At 52.2% G+C, this 20,088-nt stretch overlaps 1 protein-coding gene and 1 long non-coding RNA gene across 4 annotated transcripts in view; one reads left to right on the forward strand and one right to left on the reverse strand.

The window, feature by feature from the left end:
- The window catches only part of CD99 (CD99 molecule), a 30,178-nt gene extending 28,562 nt beyond the window's left edge, over nucleotides 1-1,616 (reverse strand). The window contains 1 exon segment of one of the 2 annotated variants that reach the window (NM_001244214.1): nucleotides 1,471-1,616. In NM_001244214.1, the coding sequence (NP_001231143.1) occupies nucleotides 1,471-1,537 (67 nt within the window). In that variant the 5' untranslated portion in view covers nucleotides 1,538-1,616. 2 annotated transcript variants of the gene reach the window in all.
- On the forward strand, nucleotides 942-18,492 carry LOC104970645 (uncharacterized). 2 transcript variants are annotated; one of them, XR_003033523.2, is made up of 3 exons: nucleotides 942-1,251; nucleotides 3,468-3,602; nucleotides 15,323-18,492. It is a non-coding gene; the product is annotated as an uncharacterized lncRNA (long non-coding RNA). The 2 variants fall into 2 exon arrangements; XR_817181.4 differs by having other exon boundaries at nucleotides 14,599-18,486.
- Nucleotides 18,493-20,088: the final 1,596 nt, after the last annotated feature.

Consider the following 20,088-nt stretch of genomic DNA (forward strand, 5'->3'; position numbering starts at 1 on the left):
CAGGCTCCTCTGTCCATGGGATTCTCCAGGCCAGAGTACCGGAGTGGGTTGCCATGCCCTCCTCCAGGGGAATCTTCTCGACCCAGGGATCCAAACGGGGTCTCCTGCATGGCATGCGGATTCTTTAGCAGCTGAGCCGCCAGGGAAGGCACACAGTTTAAAAGTTCACACATTAATTAGCAAACCCTCCCTAAACCAAACAGCAGTCGGGAGCCAGGGCTTAAAAAATGCAACCTTCATAGCCTGAGCTGGAAATTTCCACATCAACATTTTTTTAGGTCCTTGGGGTGCCGAAGTCTGGTTCCTAAACCGTGCGTACCACCGATCCAACCAGTCCTGAAGACTGGACACAGCCCACGTCTCTGTCTCCTTAAAAAACAACCATATATAAAGGAGAGAAAGCAACCGTTAATTGGACAAACAGGTTTTTTTTTTTAAGCCACACCCAGCAACTTTCCTTTTAAAAGGACAGATTAGACTGGAAACCAGGATCTCAACTTCCATTTTAAGACGAGAAAGGAAAATGCAGGCAACAGGCAGGCAGGCTGGGTGTGGAGGGTGGTCGGCCTGGGCGTCCTTTATTTTATTTTATTTTTCCAAGGTTTTTCCCAATTATCTCCTGGGCCACATGGTTGATCAGTTCGCGTCTCTTGGATGCGGAGCCCTCCACCCGAGCGGCGCGCTCATCAAGTCCCCGCGGCCCTAAGACACACACACACACACAACTTGATGGTTTCCAGGCCTCCGAGTTCTTCCTGCCTCCCTCCCCCTCTCCCGGGTTTCAGGCTCCCGGGCCGACTCCAAATTTAGGCCGGGGCCGTAGGGCGTGGCTCCGGGGAAGCGGCCGTCACCAGGCCGGGCCCGCGAGCAGCCGGGCCCGGGGGCGGCCGCAGGGGCGCACCGGTGCGCCCCGGAACGAAAGGGGAACCCGGACGGGGCGGGAGGTGGGGGTCTCGGGGAGGGGGTCTGAGGCCGCCGCCAATGCCCATTGGGTGCCTCCAACTTGAAGACTTTGTGGATTTGAAAGCAAACAAACAACAACAAAAAAAACTTTGAGAGGGTCCGCCTCCAAAGGCGCACGGGGAGAAAGCGAGCGGAAAGAGGGAGCCTGCCTCCTTGGGGCGTCCGGCCACCGCTGGCACGGCGGATCCTTGTCGTGGGGAGCAGAGCCCCGCGCGCCCCGCTCCAGCCACACAAAGTAAGCCTCCCACCGAGGCGCGTCTCCAGGCATCGTGCGCCCCCACCAGGCAGGTGAGCCCAGGCACCGCCGCCCCCAGGTACCCTCCCCAAGTGCGCCCCCCGAAGTGCGTGCCAAACGATGCCCAGCCCCCACGGACCGCCTCTTAAGGTTCGCCGCCCCCGCCCCCCTTTCCTGGCGTCCCAACGCGGGTCGCCAAGTCCGATCCGCGCGCGCCTGGTCGTGGTCGGGTGGGGGGGTTGGTGGGTGCCCACCGGCCGGCGCTCACTCACCCTGGGTGGACACCAGGCTTCCAAGCAGGGCGAAGAGGAGCAGCGTTAGGGCGGCCCGACGCGCCATGGTGCGCCCCTAGCCGCGCAGGGAGCGTCCCGGGAGTGTCGCGCGCGCGCGGGCTGGGGCGCGGGCGGCGGCGGGTGGGCAGGACAACCCCACCCGCCCCCACCTCCGGGGCGGGGCAGGCAGGCGGGCGGAACCCGGGTGGGGTGCAGCGCGATCGCCCCGCCCCGGCCTGAACTCTCCCCGCCCGCGGGCGCCACCCCAAACCCTGGGCCCCCGGGGAGCGAGCCGCCGGGGAGGGGCGCGCGGGCTGGAACCCAACCCTCTCCGGCTCGGGCCGGGTCTCCCCGCCCCGCTTCCACTCCTCTCTTCTTGGGAACCCCTAGACAGACTCCATTCTCCTCCCCTTCTCTGTTAATTGTGCTCCTCTCTGCCTTGGACGCCGCAGCCCGCGGGCCCGCGTCCAGCCTGGACCAGCACACTGCAGAGCGTGGGTGAGGCTTTTAAGGGCGCAGGGCGAGGCCCCTGGGGCTTCCCAGGTGGCCTTAGCGGTAAAGAACCCGCCTACCTCTGCAGGAGACGTGGGTTCGATCCCTGGGTCGGGAAGATCCCTTGGAGGAGGGCATGGCAACCCACTCCAGTGTTTTTGCCTGGAGAATCCCATGGACAGAGGAGCCTGGTGGGGCTACAGCCCATGGGGTCACACAGAGTCGGACAGGACTTGATGCTTACTTCCCAGACTGGCCAAGAACCTCCTTTGCAGGTTCTTTGCACTCCCTAAACATCTTCTCCCCAAAGGCAGGAATGGGGAGGTGCAGGCCACCTCGACTTCTTACCCATTCGAGGCAGCTGGCTGGCGCCCAGGTTGGGGGTGGGGAGCGACCTTTCTGGGGACAGTCGCCAGCCACAGCCGCAGCATGGCCCTTTGGCCCTGTCCCAGGCTTAGGTGGGTGCTAAGAAGCTTCAGTCGTGTCCGACTCTCTGCCACCCCATGGACTGTGGCCCGCCAGGCTCCCCTGCCCATGGGATGCTCCTGGCAAGGATACTGGAGTGGGTGGCCATGCCCTCCTCCAGGGGAATCTTCCCGACCCAGGGATCGAACCCACGTCTCCTGCATTGGCAGGTTCTTTACCACTGGCACCACCTGGGGAAGTGAAGCTCTGAGCTTGAAATGCTCTCTGCCTGCCTTCAGGGCCCTGGAACAGCGGGTTAGACCGAGAAATAGCCCTGAGTCACAGTTCCATCATTCCACCCTGCCCCCCGGCTCAGACCCTCCCCATCACACACCTTTCCACTCAGGATGACTCAGAACCCTCCTCCCATTCCACCCCACCCGCTACACACACACACACACACACATACGCACGCACACCGCTGCCTGCTGCTACCTTCTGCCCGTACACACAGCAGACATGTGTTCCCCTGGGTGGGACACAAACCTGGCTGGAGAGATGCAGTGACCCACACACACCCCAGGGCTCCTCGACAGCTAGACAAACACACTTCCAAGGCGTGGAGAACAGTGGTTCTTTTTTCTTGGCCAACGGAAACCCCAACACACACAAGATTGCAGTTACATAATGTAAGCATGTGGGGGGGGAGGGGACAGAAAAACGGCCTGTGAAAGTGTTACTTTTGTGGATTGACTGCTCCCCCCCACCCCACCTCCCCTCTCCTGCAATGCATGCATGCTAAGTCCCTTCAGTCTTGTCTGACTCTGTGACCCCAGGGACTGCTGCCGCTGTTAAGTCGCTTCAGCCGTGTCCGACTCTGTAGCCCACCAGACTTCTCTGTTCATGGGACTCTCCAGGCAAGAATACTGGAGTGGGTTGCCATGCCCTTCTCCAGGGCATCTTCCCGACCCAGGCATCGAACCTGCCTCTCCTATGTTGGCAGGCGAGTTCTTTACCACTGAGCCGCCTGGGAAGGCCAGAGAGACCCGCACCTCCTTGCAAACTTCTCTCTGCATCTTTTTCTGCCTCTCACTTTTCAGGCTTTTCACTCTGCCAGTTATCGCAGTCTTGAGGCCAGTAGAGGGTGTGCACCTTGGGCGGTTGTAAAGACCTTTCCTCCCTTCTTAGGGAGGAAACGGATGCTGGAGCTGCTGCAGCCATTTTGGCACCTTGAGGTAAGTCAGACTCTCAGTGAAGAAACCATGTGCTTCCTGCCAAATTCCAAAGACCCTTCCCTGGGAACTTTCCACTTCATCCCATGTACCTTCAAAAGAAACACCCTACCTGGGTGTTTCTCCAACCTCTGACAACTGCACTGCACCATGGCTGACATGTTTCTCTTTTTGGAAGCTTCTGGAAGCTGGGCGCATTTGATCACTGAGCGACTGAGTCCCCATCCTCAGCCATCATCTTTGGCAGCATTGCTCTCTGGATGGCAGGCTTGGAGTTTTTTTTTTTTTCTTTATGTCTCTCCAGAGAGACATTCTGAAGACTTCTCTGATTCATTATGATGACTTTGCTTTTCTTTTTCCAGTGCTGATTTCCTTGGTTCCAAACAAAAAAATTTCCATAACATCATGCAGATGCTTTGGCTCCAAGAGGCCCTAACTTCCAGAATGAAAATTAAGTTAGTTGAAAAATCTTCCTGACTTGTATCCAAACACCACGGAACTGGAGTGAAGTTCATTAGCCAGACCGGGAGTGGGACTGAGCACATTTGGGAACAGGCGAGCAACGGGTCTCATCAGGTCAATGCATTCAGCTAACGCTGTCCTTCAGTTGCTAAGTCTTTGACTACATGTATTGCTTGAAGCTTCAGCTTCAGCATCAGTCCTTCCAATGAATATTCAGGACTGATCTGCTTTAGGACGGACTGGTTGGAACTCCTTGCAGTCCAAGGGACTCCCAAGAGGCTTCTCCAACACCTCGGTTCAAAAGCATCAATTCTTCATTGCTCAGCTGTCTTTATCATCCAACTCCTGTGAATAATCTCTTTCTCTGCTGCAGATCTCAGCACTGCAGTGTTTGCTTTTGCTGATCGTGTTCAGGATCTAAGTCGTGTTCAATTCTTTGTGACCTCATGGACTATAGCCTGTGAGGGTCATCGGTCCTTGACTTTCTCCCGGAGTTTGCTTCCAATTCATGTCCACTGAGTCAGTGATGCCATCCAGCCATCTCATCCTCTGTCATCCCCTTCTCCTCCCGCCTTCAGTCTTTCCCAGCATCTGGGTTTTTTTTTTTCCCAATGAGTCAGCTCTTTGCATCAGGTGCCGAAAGTATTGGCTCTTCAGTTTCAGTCCTTCCGGTGAGTATTCAGGGTTGATTTCCTTTAGGATTGACTGCTTGACTGGGTGTCAAGCAAATGAAGCTACTCCAGCAACAGCTTCAATATATACATACCGGTTGGACCACAGGACGTGACCAAGGTTGGACCATTTTTGATGGATGCAAAAGGCAATTCTACATTTTACTGTTACCCTCGGTGTCTCCCAGTCTTATTCTGGGACCTAATCTATTTCTTCAGTTTTTTAACGGCTAGTTCATCTGACTTTGGTCCATTTGTAATCTGCCGTCCCAGCCAGACCTTTGTGTATATGTATGCATGTTAAGTGACTTCAGTCGTGTCCGACTCTTTGCAACCCCATGGACTGTAACCCACCAGGCTCCTCTGTCCATGGGATTCTCCAGGCAAGAACACTGGAGTCGGTTGCCATGCCCTCCTCCAGGGGATCTTTGCAACCCAGGGATGAAACCTGGGTCTCTTTTGTCTCTTCCTTTGGCAGGCGGGTTCTTTACCACTAGCGCCGCCTGGGAAGCCCATATATATATATATAAGCTGTAAAACACACGTGTGCACACAGGTTAAACAACAGACGCTTATTCCCACAGCCCTGGAGGCTGGAAGTCTGAGATCTCGCAGTGGGCAGATTCTGTGTCCGGTGGGGCCAGCTTCCTGGCTTGTGGGTGACCACCTTCCTTCTGTGACCTCACCTGTTGGAGACACAGCTCTGGTGTCTCTTCAATTCAGTTCAGTTCAGTTGCTCAGTCGTGCCCGACTCTCTGTGACCCCGTGGACTGCAGCACGCCAGGCCTCCCTGTCCATCACCAACTCCCGGAGTTCACTCAACCTCACATCCATCGAGTCAGTGTTGCCATCCAACCATCTCATCCTCTGTTGTCCCCTTCTCCCGCCTTCAATCTTTCCCAGCATCAGGGCAGCTCTTCGCATCAGGTGGACAAAGGATTGGAGTTTCAGCTTCAACATCAGTCCTTCCAATGAACATCCAGGACTGATCTCCTTTAAAATGGACTGGTTGCATCTCCTTGCAGTCCAAGGGACTCTCAAGAGTCTTCCCCAACACCACAGTCCCAAAGCATCAATTCTTTGGCGCTCAGCTTTCTTTATAGTTCAACTCTCACATCCATACATGGCTACTGGAAAAACCGTAGCCTTGACTAGGCAGACCTTTGTTGGCAAATTAACGTCTCTGCTTTTTAATATGCTGTCTAGGTTGGTCATAACTTTTCTCCCAAGGAGTAAGCGTCTCTTAATTTCTTGGCTGCAGTCATCATCTGCAGTGATTTTGGAGCCCAAGTAAATGAAGTCAGCCACCGGATGCCATAATCTTAGTTTTCTGAATGTTGAGCTTTAAGCCAACTTTTTCACTCTCCTCTTTCACTTTCAAGAGGCTCTTTAGTTCTTCACTTTCTGCCATAAGGGTGGTGTCATCTGCATTTCTGAGGTTATTGATATTTCTTCTGGCAATCTTGATTCCAGCTTGTGCTTCCTCCAGTCCAGCGTTTCTCATGATGTACTCTGCATAGAAGTTAAATAAGCAGGGTGACAATATACAGTCTTGACGTGCTCCTTTTCCTATTTGGAACCAGTCTGTTGTTCCATGTCCGTTCTAACTGTTACTTCCTGACCTGCATGCAGGTTTCTCAACAGGCAGGTCAGGTGGCCTGGTATTCCCATCTCTTTCAGAATTTTCCATAGTTTATTGTGATCCACACTCTCAAAGGTCACTCTTCCTCTTATAAGGACATTAATCCTATCCCGGGGACCGGCCTATAATCTCCTTAAACCCGGCCTCCTCGTCTAACCCCGCCTCCTCGTCTAACTACATCTCCTAATACGGTCACCTTTGGAATCAGGGCTTTCATATGTGAATTCTGGGAAAGACACACACTCATTCACTCCATGACAACCTCCATCTATCGAGAGTATTCTTTACAACAGCAGAATAGTAAAAAGATAAAAACAGACACACACACACACACACAAAGCAGCTATCGGAACTGCAGGAAATCAGTCTATACTTGGAAACTGCAGCCGTTTGAAAGCTTCTCAGAAGATCGTTTAATGGTTTGCAAATACTTGTAAATCCCTAAAGGCACAGCCTAAGCCAATGCATATTCTACAGAAACTCTCCCGAGAGGACGGAGAGAAAATAGCGAAGGCAAATGAAACCTTTCCTTGATTAGTTAGTATATGCTGAGAAAGGTTTTAGTATCTGTTTTTTAAATTTTCTGCACTGTATTATTTTTGAACAGGATGTAAACATATTACAGGCTTCCCTCATAGCTGAGTAGGCAAAGAATCTGCCTGCAAATGCAGGAGACCTGGGTTCCATCCGTAGGTCGGGAAGATCCCCTGGAGGAGGGAATGGCAACCCACTCCAGTATTGTTGTCTGGAGAATCCCATGGACGGAGGAGCCTGGTGGGCTACAGTCCATGGGGTCCCAGAGAGTCGGACACGACTTAGTGACTAAACAACAACAATAGAATAGAATTAAATAAAACGAAATAAAGTACAGCATTAGTAGAACAACAGAATAGAATAGAATAAATAGAATAAAACAGCATTAATAGAAGAGAAACGTTAAAAACTAGAAAAATAAAGTGTATAAAATAGGTTCTTTGTTTCCCGAGACAAAGAGAACCTAATCTGTCAATGTCTGCAGCAGACAGCTGGCTGGGAAGCGTTCCTTAATAGTCACACATGGAGATCTCTCTCCGTATTTGTCCTGAAATTCCCTTTCCCAACTCAACATCCCCTGGCCTGAGAACAATCAGGAGGCTCCCACACATCTTTGAAGGGTCCCCAAGTTGCAACCAACTGATGACCTAAGAAAGCAAATCCCACAAAAGTGAGAACCACAGCCGTAGATTTTTTCATTTTCCAAGGGATGGATTAGATTAAAAAAAAACACACAACAAACATGGATCGTTCAGCATCTGGAAGACATTTGGAGTCACCAGTCACGTCAAAATCACGAGTCCTTCATCGTCTGGAGCTAGTCTGCCTGCTCCGATCAGGACGTCCCTGGGCAGTGACACCTTCAAGGGAAAAAAAAAAAACCCACCAGCCAAGTCAAGGAGTTGGGGGGACAGGGCTGGGGGACTTCGAGATTTAGTTTATCCACAGTGAGGGCAAAGGTGGAGAAGGGCGTGGCAACCCACTGCAGCGTTCTCACCTGGAGAATCCCCCGGACAGAGGAGCCTGGAGGGCTACAGTCCACGGGGTCACAAAGAGTCGGACACGACCAAGTGACTGAACTCAACAGCAAGGAGGGGTCTCGGAACCTCAGACCCAGTAACTGCTCAGTCGGAAGCCCCGGCATCCGCTGGGACTTGCACTGAGATCAGGAGTTAGGGGGACTGTCTTGCAGGACCCGGCCGACCGTCAGCTTGGCTCCTGCAGCTCTCCTGGGCTCCCTTCCGCATTTTACAGCTCCGTCATCCCGGTGTCTGGGTGCCTCACTTGGGAGACCCTGGCGACTGCTCCCAGAGGCTGGCGTTGCTGGAATGCTGCGTCCTTCTGGGCAGTCAGCTGGATGGGCCTGAACGCCCTGTGAACTGCCGTCACCTTGGCGGCTGTGGGCATGTCTGCTGACCTCCCCAGGAGTGACTCATCACCCAGAAGTCCCCACTGGCAGGTCCTGACCCCACACGTAGTCCTCCCTGGAGATCGAGCCTCAGTGTCTGCTTCTGGGGGGTGTCCAACCCCACACACCCCCTGTCTTCCTCGCTTGGAGAACCCTGATGTTTTTCTTCTACATTAATGCAAATATTTATTGACATCTCAAATGGGGTTAGGTACAATATATATTTTTTTTAATTTTAGTTTTAATTGGAGTTTAATTGCTTTACAGGATCCTGCTGGCTTCTGCCGTTGCGGCTGTTCAGTTGCTCAGTCATGTCCGGCTCTTTGTGGCCCCATGGACTGTAGCCTGCCCGGCTCCTCTGTCCGTGGGATTCTTCAGGCAAGAATACTGGAGTGGGTTGCCATGCCCTTCTCCAGGGGATCTTCCTGACTCTGGGATGGAACCTGGGTCTCCCTCATTGCAGGCAGAGTCTTTACCGTCTGAGCCACCAGGGAAGGTGTGAAAGTTGAAAGTCGCTCTGTTGTGTCCGACTCTCTGCGACCCCGTCGACTATACAGTCCATGGAATTCTCCAGACCAGAACACTGGAGTGGGTAGCCTTTCCCTCCTCCAAGGGATCTTCCCAACCCAAGGATAGAACCCAAGTCTCCTGCATTGCAGGTGGATTCTTTACCAGCTGAGCCACCAGGGAAGCCCATCCTTCACTATATATAGAAAATAATCAACAAGGACCTAATGTGGGCTTTCCAGGTGGTACGAGCAATAAAGAACCCGCCTGCCAACTGAGGAGACGTAAGAGACTCGGGTTTGATCCCTGGGTTGGGAAGATCCCCTGGAGAAGGGCATGTCAACCCACTCCAGTATTCTTGCCTGGAGAATCCCCTGGACAGAGGAGCCTGCCGTCTACAGTCCATGGGGTCACAGAGAGTCGGACACAGCTGAAGCGACTGAGCACGTACGCAAGGAGCTACTGTATATCATACGCACGTCGAGTCAATGATCTGTAATAAGCTACATGGTAAAAGAATCTTAAAAAAAAAAATAGATTCATGTGTACCTATAACTGAGTCACTTTTCTGTACAGCAGAAACTAACAGCATTGTCAATCAACTACACTCCAATAGACTATAAATATTTTTTTAAGGAAAGTTTAAAACTGTAAATTAAGTCAGCGTGCCTCAGGGGAAAATGCTAGTTTCGTCACTCCGATCCTGGCGTGAAAATAACATATTGATTGCTCTAAGAGGAACACCCTTCTCTTAGGGTCGGGACAAACGGAGATTATACTGCAGGGCTTTGTTTGCTTCAGAACTAAGTGGAAAGCAAAACAAAGCTTACAAAAGCAGCAGAGAGACAAACAAACAAAAAAGAAGGTAAAAAAGGACACGCCCAGCGGCCTCCCCACCGCCCCCACCCTGGCAGACACCCAGTATCCGCGCGTGGCTCAGCAGCGAGACTGACTGCTGAGTCCTCTGGTTTGAGCTGTTTTGTTTTCGCCTTCTCCATGGAGACTTCCTGCGGCCCTAAATCTGGCTTTTCTGTAACCGCAAAGAACAAAGTCTTGAAGATCAGTTAAGATTTCCGGCACTGCAGCAAGTTCTGTAAAGTGAGGGGATGGCACTCAAACAGCTAGATCGGGTAGCACATTCATATTGTGAAAGCTACTTGTCATTGCCATGGATATTTTGAAAAAACGCAACACACGCCCCGGAGATGAAAAAATAATATGTGTGTTCCGCCCTCTGTAGCAGTTCTGTCTCTCTCTCTCATACCGTCTTTTAAGTCTCTGCCCACCGCAGAGACATGTATCTGTAGCTACAGGTTTCCCAAATAGATGAGATGTTGTTGTTCAGTCGCTCAGTCGTGTCCGACTCTTTGCAACCCCATGGACCACAGCACACCAGGCCTCCCTGTCCATCACCAACTCCTGGAGTCCACCCAAAATCATGTCCATTGAGTCGCTGATGCCATCCAACCATCTCATCCTCTGTCATCCCCTTCTCCTCCTGCCCTCAATCTTTCCCAGCATCAGGGTCTTTTCCAATGAGTCGGCTCTTCCCATCAGGTGACCAAAGTATTGGAGTTTCAGCTTCAGCAACAGTCCTTCCAATGAATATTCAGGACTGATCTCCTTTAGGATGGACTGGTTGGATGTCCTTGCAAGCCAAGGGACTCTCAAGAGTCTTCTCCAGTTCAAAAGTCTCTCACCGTTCAAAAGCATGACTTCTTTGGCGCTCAGCTTTCTTTACGGTCCAACTCTCACATCCATATGTGAGCACTGGAAAAAGGGTATCTTTGAGTCTACAGACCTTGGTCGGCAAAGTGATGTCTCTGCTTTTGAATCCGCTATCCTGGTCATAGCTTTCCTTCCAAGGAGCAAACAGTCTGTGATTGTAACTGCTGACCTATCTACAAGCAAACTCAATAGTGCTGTGTTCTGTGGCTTGTGTCTCTAAGTTAACGGGCACCATGGGGAAAAAGAGAATACACACGCTTTTCTGAAAAAGTGGGTCCCCTGGCCCGTGGACTGTCTCTCTTTGTTCATGGTGGGGTGATACCCTGGGGACAGACTAGAGGCCAACACACCCCTGTGTCCACTGGATGATGGAAAAAAAGAGCTGCGACACTCCAGAACTAGGGCATGAAAATGCAGTTTCCCAGGGCAGGGGCAATGCCATCCCAGCCCCTCCCCTTTCAACTCTCCCAGAGCCTCCTGGCGTCAGTGGCCCATTCAGCTGCCCTGCCAGCCACTGGGCAAACTCAGTGGGCATGGCTCCAAATGCCCAGCTTCTAGGAGACACCAAACTCTTTGAATTCTTTTTCAGGGACAGTTAGGGCATGTCTGTGGACATCCTGAGAGCAGCATAGACAACCAGCTCCCCACCACCACACCCACCCCACTTCGGCAATCAAAGGTCGAGAAGTCGTGTGCCCGGTGGCTGGGTTGGGGTTTGGAAGGGAATGTACAAGTGTGTGTTTGCAGACAGGAATGTAAAGGCCCAGGAATTTGAGTGACTCGTGCAAAAATGTCATGCCGTAGGCTGAGCCCGGCAGGGTGGGAGGGGGAAACCCCACGCAGGAGACAGCGCCTCATCAGCAAGGCCAGGATCTGTGTCTCAGGAAGTGGTTGCAGCCGGCAGGGGTGACTCACTGGCAGGAAGAAGAGAATGCAATGGGCGATGACCCGGGAGGCATTTGCGTGGTGGTTCGGCTCCCCTGGTGGCTCAGCTGGTTAAGAATCTGTCTGCAGTGTGAGAGACCTGGGTTCCATTCCTGGGTTGGGAAGATCTGCTGGAGAAGGGAAAGGCTATCCATTCCAGTATTCTTGGGCTTCCCGGGTGGCTCAGCTGCTAAAGAATCTGCCTGCAATGTGGGAGACCTGGGTTCGATCCCTGGGTTGGGAAGATCCCCTGGAGGAGGAAATGGCAACCCACTCCTGTATTCTTGTCTGGAGAATCTCATGGACAGAGGAGCCTGGTGGGCTGCAGTCCTCGGGGTCGCAGAGAGTCAGAGATGACCGAGCGGATAACAGTCCCACCTCTGATTCTTCAAGGACCTTTTAAACTGTGTGTGTGGGGGGGCGCTCCCCACACAGCCCTGACAGAGGAACCTGAGCCCATTCCGGAGCTTTTCAGTGTCAACCAAAGAGGCAGAGCGGGGCCGCGGGCAGGAAGGGGCTCCCAAGGAGACTCAGGCTGCCCTAGTGGACGCCGACGGGACACAGAGGAGGGGGACCCCACAAGCTGCCGGTTGATAAAGGGAAGGGAGGTAGAACTGAGTAGATCCGTTCACAGATCTGGGGAAGGTCACCCCACATAAGAGACCGCTGGGCTCAGTGCCCAGGGCTGCTTTACATCAGGACTAGATTTTTTTTCTGGACACAGCGGGGACTTCGAATCCCGTGGAAGAGACAGCAGAGGACCAAATCTTCAAAAGAATATAAGGCATCTCTGTGTGGTGAGCTTTCTTTACAGTCCAACTCTCACATCCATACATGACTCCTGGAAAAACCAGAGCTTTGACTAGAAGGACCTTTGTCGGCTAAGTGATGTCTCTGCTTTTTAATATGCTGTCTAGCTTGGTCATAGCTTTTCTTCTAAGGAGCAACTGAAAGCTGAATGCCAAAGAATGGATGCTTTTGAACTCTTGTGTTGAAGACTCTCGAGAGTCCCTTGGACTGCAAGGAGATCCAACCCGTCCACCTTAAAGGAAATCAGTCCTGAATATTCGTTGGAAGGACTGATGCTGAAGGTGAAACTTCAGTATTTTGGCCACCTGATGCAAAGAGCTGACTCATTTGAAAAGACCCTGATGCTGGGAAAGATTGAGGGCAGGAGAAGAAGGGGACGACAGAGGATGAGATGGTTGGATGGCATCACTGACTTGATGGACACGAGTTTGAGCAAGCTCCGGGAGTTGGTGATGGACAGGGAGGCCTGGCGTGCTGCTGTCCATGGGGTCGCAGAGTCGGACACGACTGAGCGGCTGAACTGAACTGAGGTGACGAGCACTTGTTGAGCTGTCGGGGGCTCTGTTTGCTTCCTGGGGGCTCCGGCAGAGGCCCAGGTGTTGATCCAAGCCGTTCCCCAGAGGGGAAGTGAGGGTTTGCATTGACCATTGAAGAGGAAGCAGGATTCATGGCTCAAAGAGGGTGGACGTGTGTTAGTCGATCGGTCGTGTCCAACTCTCTGTGACCCCAGGGACTAGCCCGCCAGGCTCCTCTGTACATGGGATTCTCCAGGCCAGGATACTGGAGTGGGTTGCCATTTCCTCCTCCAGGGGGTCTTCCCAACCCAGAGGTGGAACCTAGGTCTCCTGCGTTGCAGGCAGATTCTTTACTAGCTGAGCTGCCAGGGAAGCCCTCAAGAGGATGCTGTGTGTTGTGACCAGCTCAGGGTGCAGAAAAAGAGGACTCCAGGGCTGCTTTCGGATTGGGACCGCCCAATCCGAAAGCAGCCCTGGAGTGTCCCCAGGCATCACGCTTCCGTTCTCCTCTTCTGGCGACCCCCTCAGAGGCTTGCTCCCCGAGGCATCCCCCTCCTTGCCCCGGGCCTGCCGCCGCCCTGTGCCCTGGGCTTGCACTCTTTTATAAAAAGATTATTTTTGGATGGACGGGGTCTTGGCTGCTGCAAGCAGGCATCCTCGCATTGTGGCAGGCGGGGGCTGCCCTGCAGCCGTGGTCTGAGGGCTGCTCCTTGCCGTGGCTTCTCTTGCAGAGCACGGGCCCCCGGGGACCCGTGGTGTCTTCCCTATGCAGGGATTGAACCCAGGTCTCCCACACTGCGGGCAGGTTCTTTTCCGCCTGAGCCACCAGGGAGGCCCCGCCAGGCTGTGGTAGGCAGTTTCTTCTCCACTGGGACCACATGGGAAGTCCCGGGCTTTGCTCTTAAGCTGCTTCTACTGGGGATCACCTTACTAATAGCCTTTCTGCAGGCATCAAAGTGCAAAGGTCTTTTCTCCATCTTAAAAGTAGTCTGCTCATTACAAGCAGAAAAACTAAAAGAATACAGGAAAAGGAAAAGAAAACATGGTTGCCCTTGAAGGAAAGCAGAGGTCTTTCTCACAGTCATCTTCTTGAGCCTAAACTTCCCCATGCACGCAGAATTAGATAAGACCCTATTGTCATTAAAAGATTTGCATAGAATGTCTTGGCTGGAGTGGACTTGCTGATAGTTCGTCCTTCCTTGGGTGTCCCCGGTGGCTCAGATGGTAAAGACTCTGCCTGCAAATGCAGAAGACCTGGGTTCGATCCCTGGGTGGGGAAGATCCCCTGGAGGAGGAAACGGCAACCCACTCCAGTCTTCTCGCCTGGAGGATCCCATGCGCAGAGGAGCCTGGCGGGCTGCAGTCCGTGGGGTCACAAAGAGTTCGACATGACTGAGCACGCAGGTGGTCCCGTGAGGCCAGTCAGCTTTGGCCCTGAGTATAGCCAAGAGTTCCGTCTCCAAGTTTCACACATTCCAGCCCTGAGCTTGCAATGCAGAGGCTGTTGCAGTGAAAAGGAGATTAAAAAAAAAAGGAATGAGTTTTTTTTTTTTTTTCTTTCTCTTTCCTAAGAACAAAGAAGTGAAAGAAAACTGAGGAGGCCTGGACATTTCTAGTATCGGGTTTTTTGGTTGCTGTTGTTACTTAGCTGCTCCTAAGTCTGCACATCTGTATCTAAGTTTCCTTTTATGCCCTCTGAGTCTGCAGCTCCTACACCTCACATGTAGTTTTCCTTTGACTCTGTGCTAAGTACTTCCTGTATCTGGTGTTTACCCTTAAAACACCCTTCCTCTTGCAGTTATACAGCAGAAAGAGGGCGGCAGGGTCAGCGGACTGCCGGAGTCAGTTAGCAGGTTACTGATGCCAGCTTATGACTGTCTTGGCGAGAACGCAAAGAGGAAGAAATGAAGACCTTTGTTCCTCATCACCGACTCCTGACTGCAAGCCCTTGTCTTGTATAAGCCCCTAGACACCTCATCTGTCCTAAAGGAAATCAGTCCTGACGCTGATGCTGAAGCTGAAACTTCAATCCTTTGGCCACCTGATGCGAAGAACTGTCTCACTGGAAAAGACCCCGATGCTGGGAAAGACTGAAGGCGGGAGGAGAAGGGGACGACAGAGGATGAGATGGCTGGATGGCATCACTGACTCGATGGACATGAGTCTGAGTGAACTCTGGGAGTTGGTGAAGGACAGGGAGGCCTGGTGTGCTGCAGTCCATGGGGTCACAGAGAGTTGGACACGACTGAGCGACTGAACAAGACTCCCCATCAAGGGGCAGGGAACAGTCCTTGAGGCATGAGTATACTGGGTTCCCCTCTCTGCCAGCTGAGAATAAAAGCCCCCTTTCTATTTCTTCCAACCTCTGTCTCCGTATTTTTCATTCGGCTTCAGTGGGCAGAGAAAGTGAAGATTCTGGCCAGCAGTGAAGCTTGTACAAGACCCCCCGACACATCAGAATTTCAGGGCAGGAGGAGACCTCTGACTTTGGTGAGTTTTTTTTTTTTTTTTTCTTTTTTCAGATTCTTGGATCACGCAGGCAAGGCTGGGAGCCACCGCGGCCAGGGTGAGTCCTCAAAAATCATTGTCAGATCTGCAAGATGAATGGAAGCGGGCGGAGCGCTCAGCTGTGCCTTCCGAACACGCCCTGCTCCTTCCCAGAAGTGCCTGTGTCATTTGGTCTTTAAGAAAGCAGAAGACTCCCCGGGTGCCCCGCCCAGGGCCCTCCGGTTTCGCTGGAAACTACCTGACAATTCAATCAATGCAGACTATGTGGACATGTCCATGCCAGACTCCCTGACTATCCCTTCCCCCATCCTTCCCCCTGCTGAACATAAGGTGATTACAGAGTGTTGAGCAGAGTCCCCTGCGCTGGACAGCAGGTCCTTGCTGGTTCTCCATGTTAAACACAGCAGTGAGTCCATGTCCATCCCAGACTCCCTGACTATCCCTTCCCCATCGTAACCCTAATTTCTTTCTCTAAGTCTGTGAGTCTCTTTGTGTTTTGCAAGGAAGTTCATTTGTATCGTTTATTTTTAGATTCCACATATAAAGGGAAAGTGAAAGCAAAAGTTGTTCACTCGATTCTAGCTCTTTGCGATCCCATGGACTGTAGCCCACCAGGCTCCTCTGTCCATGGGATTCTCCAGGCAGGAATACTGGAGTGAGTTGCCATGCCCTCCTCCAGGGGATCTTCACCACCCAGGGGTTGAACCCACATCTCCTGCATTGCAGGGGGATTCTTCACCGTTTAAGCCGTCAGGGAAGCCCAGATTCCACATATAAGTGGTGTTCTACAATACTTTTCTTAGAAGAGCATTTTTAAAGCCCTTAAATGAGTGTGCGGTCTTTTACCCAGCTCCTCCACAAACTTGAAGCATCCGTGTCAAAATTTAATTCTACGTTAAGGGAATAAGGAAGCTCTCTGAGGTCTCTTTGGATTTTCAGCTACCCCTTGGTAGAGAGGTGTCCTATTTCAATTGCATATTTCACTGGTAAGAGAAAACTTTTCTGAAACACTTCAAGCCCCTGAAGCCACCGCTGAATCTGAGTCTTAGCACTCAGTTAAAAGTATGATCTGAAGAATTAAAGAATACAATGAGATCAATAGCGAGCCATCCTGACCACAGGTAAGCTAAGCCTTCTTCTCTGTCTCTCTCTGCTCCCCGACTATCAGTATGTATTCCAAGTTTGCATTTTTAATATCACAGAAATCACCACGATATTTTCAAGGGGCTAATGGGAAGTCATTATGTATGACTTTATGTATGTATGACATTATGTATGGATGTGAGAGTTGGACTGTGAAGAAAGCTGAGTACCAAAGAATTGATGCTTTTGAACTGTGGTGTTGGAGAAGACTCTTGAGAGTCCCTTGGACTGCAAGGAGATCCAACCAGTCCATTCTAAAGGAGATCGGTCCCGGGTGTTCTTTGGAAGGAATGATGCTAAAGCTGAAACTCCCAATACTTTGGCCACCTCATGCGAAGAGTTGACTCATTGGAAAAGACCCCGATGCTGGGAGGGATTGGGGGCAGGAGGAGAAGGGGACGACAGAGGATGAGATGGCTGGATGGCATCACCGACTCGATGGACGTGAGTCTGAGTGAACTCCGGGAGTTGGTGATGGACAGGGAGGCCTGGCGTGCTGCGATTCATGGGGTCGCAAAGAGTCAGATACGACCGAGCGACTGAACTGAACTGAATGAGAAGTCAAGAGGTTCTTTATGTTTAGTATAAAAGAGAGCTTTGTGTGCCTCCCCCGGGAACGTAATTAGCAGGAACCTGGGCGAATTAAAGAGTCACGTTTCCTTTCCATTTTCCTTCGGATTCTTCTGTTTGTGTGGAGCACTGACTGATTAAAATATTTAAAGCCCTGGTCATGGAGAGATTCACTTTCCCGGAAAAAAAAAAAAGTGAAAAAGCTAAAGCACAAACGGAGGAGGAAGGCTGCTCCTGGGCACATATGCAGAGAATAAGGATTTTCCTGGTGGTGAGGGGCTAAGACCCTGAGGTCCGAACGCCCGGGTTCCGTCTCTGGTCAGGGAACTGGTTCGCGTGGGCCGCAACTCACCCCTGGTGCAGCGAAATGAACATGTACATATTTAAGAGCACACGAACATAAATGTTCTGAGAGTCCGCCAACCTCTTCCGGGGACCCAATCTCTGATTTACGTGGCTCTCCAAAGCCCACCTCTTCAAAGCATCTTAGAGAAAACTTAGTCGCTCGGTCCTGTCCAACTCTCTGCAACCCCGTGGATTGTAGCCCGCCAGGCTCCTCTGTCCATGGGATGCTCCAGGCAGGAATACTGGAGGGGGTTGCCATTTCCTCCTCCAGGGGGTCTTCCCGACCCAGGGATGGAAACCGGGTCTCCCACATTGCAGGCAGATTGTTTACCGCTTGAGCCCCTAAAGCCCATAAAGTCACCGCCTCCACAGTCAAAACTTTCCGTATCAATTAATTTCATCTACCACGAGCACATGCTAAATGCCAGTTTTCGTTCCTGATCGCCAAGTCTCACCCACAACGCATGATCTGTGCAACATCACCAGTTACTGTGTCTTTCTCCCCTGTGAAAATGCTTCTTGAAAAATAAACGAGCAGTTCTTTGAAACTCATCACGAGAGAGGCCACACTTCGAAAACGTCCTTTTTCACCCCCTCCTGCTCCCCTCACCCCAGCACCCAGGCTGGGCTAGAGCCAGTTTGGACGTGTGGGGGCCGTTGATGACTTTCTACCATTTTGCTGTAATTGACAGCGAGCCCGATTTTCCTAGTTGATGGGCACACAGAACTTGGACGATGCAGCGGTCGGGGGTGAAAAGTGCAAGGGTCAGTCGCTCAGTCGGTTCTGACTCTTTGCGACCCCAGGGACTGTAGCCCACCAGCCTCCTCTGTCCATGGGATTCTCCAGGCAAGAAGACTGGAGTGGGTTGTCATTTCCTTCTCCAGGGGATCTTCCCCACCCAGGGGATCAAACCCCGGTCTCCTGCATTGGCAGGCGGATTTGTTACCACTGAGCCACCAGGGAAGCCTGCGTTTGGGGGTGGGGGGAACTTTCTCTGGAAAACCAACGCTAGATCCTCCGTGATCCTAGACAGATCCAGGCAACAGCCATCACGGTCGAAGGCATTCTGGGTTTTGACAGGGGCACCATTTCCCTCCCTGGGACTCTATAAATGAAGAAAGAGACTCTTCACCCTGCGGTTGGAGGTAGGCGAAGGACAAGGTGTGGGACTAAAGTGGTCCTGCTGACAAAGCTCCACCACATGCTTCTCACGATGCGCCCACTTCCAGCCACTGCTGCTGTTGTTCAGCTGCTAAGTCGTGAGTGTCTGCTCTTTGCAAACCTGTCCATTCACCCATCCATACATCCGTCCACAAACTCTTCCATCCATCTACCCACCCATTCATTCATACATCCATCCACCTATCCATCCATCATCCATCCATCATCAATCCATCCATCATCCATCCACCAATCCATCCACCATCCATCCATCACCCATCCATCATCTATCCATCATCCACCCATCCATCCATCCATCCATCCATCACCCATCCATGCATCCATCCACCCATCCACCCATGGACACTTAGCTTGCCTCCACAGTTACAGCGGTCGCCCACAGTTCTTCTATAAACACCAACCACACCAGTGCACACATCTTCACGTGGACACGTTTTCACGGCTCCTGTGTGTCTGCAGCTAGGAGAGGCGTTGCCGGGTTCCATGGTAAGCCTAGCTGAATCTTCCGAGGAGCTGCCAAGCTGCTGCATATCGGCCCCCCTTTCACTTCAACTTAAGTGCCCTTAAATCCCACTCCTGGACTCAGCCACCCTGGGACTTGTAACCCCGCAAATTACCATGGTGCCTTCACTCCTGGGAGGCTCGCCAGAATGTGGGTTATGCTCGGCTTCGGACGACTTGAAAAGTGGGCCGTCCGAGCCTGCCCTCCGAGCGTCACCTTCCTAGCCCCCTACATACGCTGCCAGCATCCCTGGTGATGAGTGTGGGATGCTGGAAATCTGTGCCAAGACCGGGAAGCAGGGAAACCCAGAGGCCATGCTGGGACACGGGCACTGGGGGGTCTTCCCAGCTGTCGCTAGTGGTGAAGAACCCGCTTCCCAATGCAGGAAACATCAACTATGCAGGTTCGATCCCTGGGTCAGGAAGATCCCCTGGAGAAGGGAACGGCTACCTATTCCAGTATTCTTGCCTGGAGAATCCCATGGACAGAGAAGCCTGGAGGAGCTACAGTCCATGGGGTCCCAAAGAGTCGGACACGACTGAGCAACTAAACAGCGGCAAAATGAGATGAGCAATCTCAAAACCCCCAACAGAATGGGAACATCCTGCACTTCAGTCTCCCAGGGCTCCCAGGACAGCAGGTGCCCAGCATCCCAGGGCCAGCTCGTCCTGTGGACTCAGGGCTGGACCAGGCTTTGGGAAACTGGCTGGAAATTGACCAGGAAGGCAGTGCAATGCCCCAATCTGGCCACTAGGTGGTGTCATAAGACCGTGTCGCTGTTGTGGTTCGGTTCTAGGTCGTGTCCGACTCTGCGACCTCCTGGACTGCAGCACGCCAGGCCTCCCTGTCCATCACCAACTCCCGGAGCTTGCTCAAACTCATGTCCATCAAGTCGGTAATGCCATCCAACCATCCCATCCTCTTTCGTTCCCTTCTCTTCCCGCCTTCAATCTTTCCCTGCATCAGGGTCTTTCCCAATGTAGTCAGGTCTTTGCATCAAGCGGCCAAAGGATTGGAGCTTCAGCATCAGTCCTTCA

Source organism: Bos taurus, chromosome X, assembly GCF_002263795.3.
Source record: "Bos taurus isolate L1 Dominette 01449 registration number 42190680 breed Hereford chromosome X, ARS-UCD2.0, whole genome shotgun sequence".
NCBI classification, from domain to species: domain Eukaryota; kingdom Metazoa; phylum Chordata; class Mammalia; order Artiodactyla; family Bovidae; genus Bos; species Bos taurus.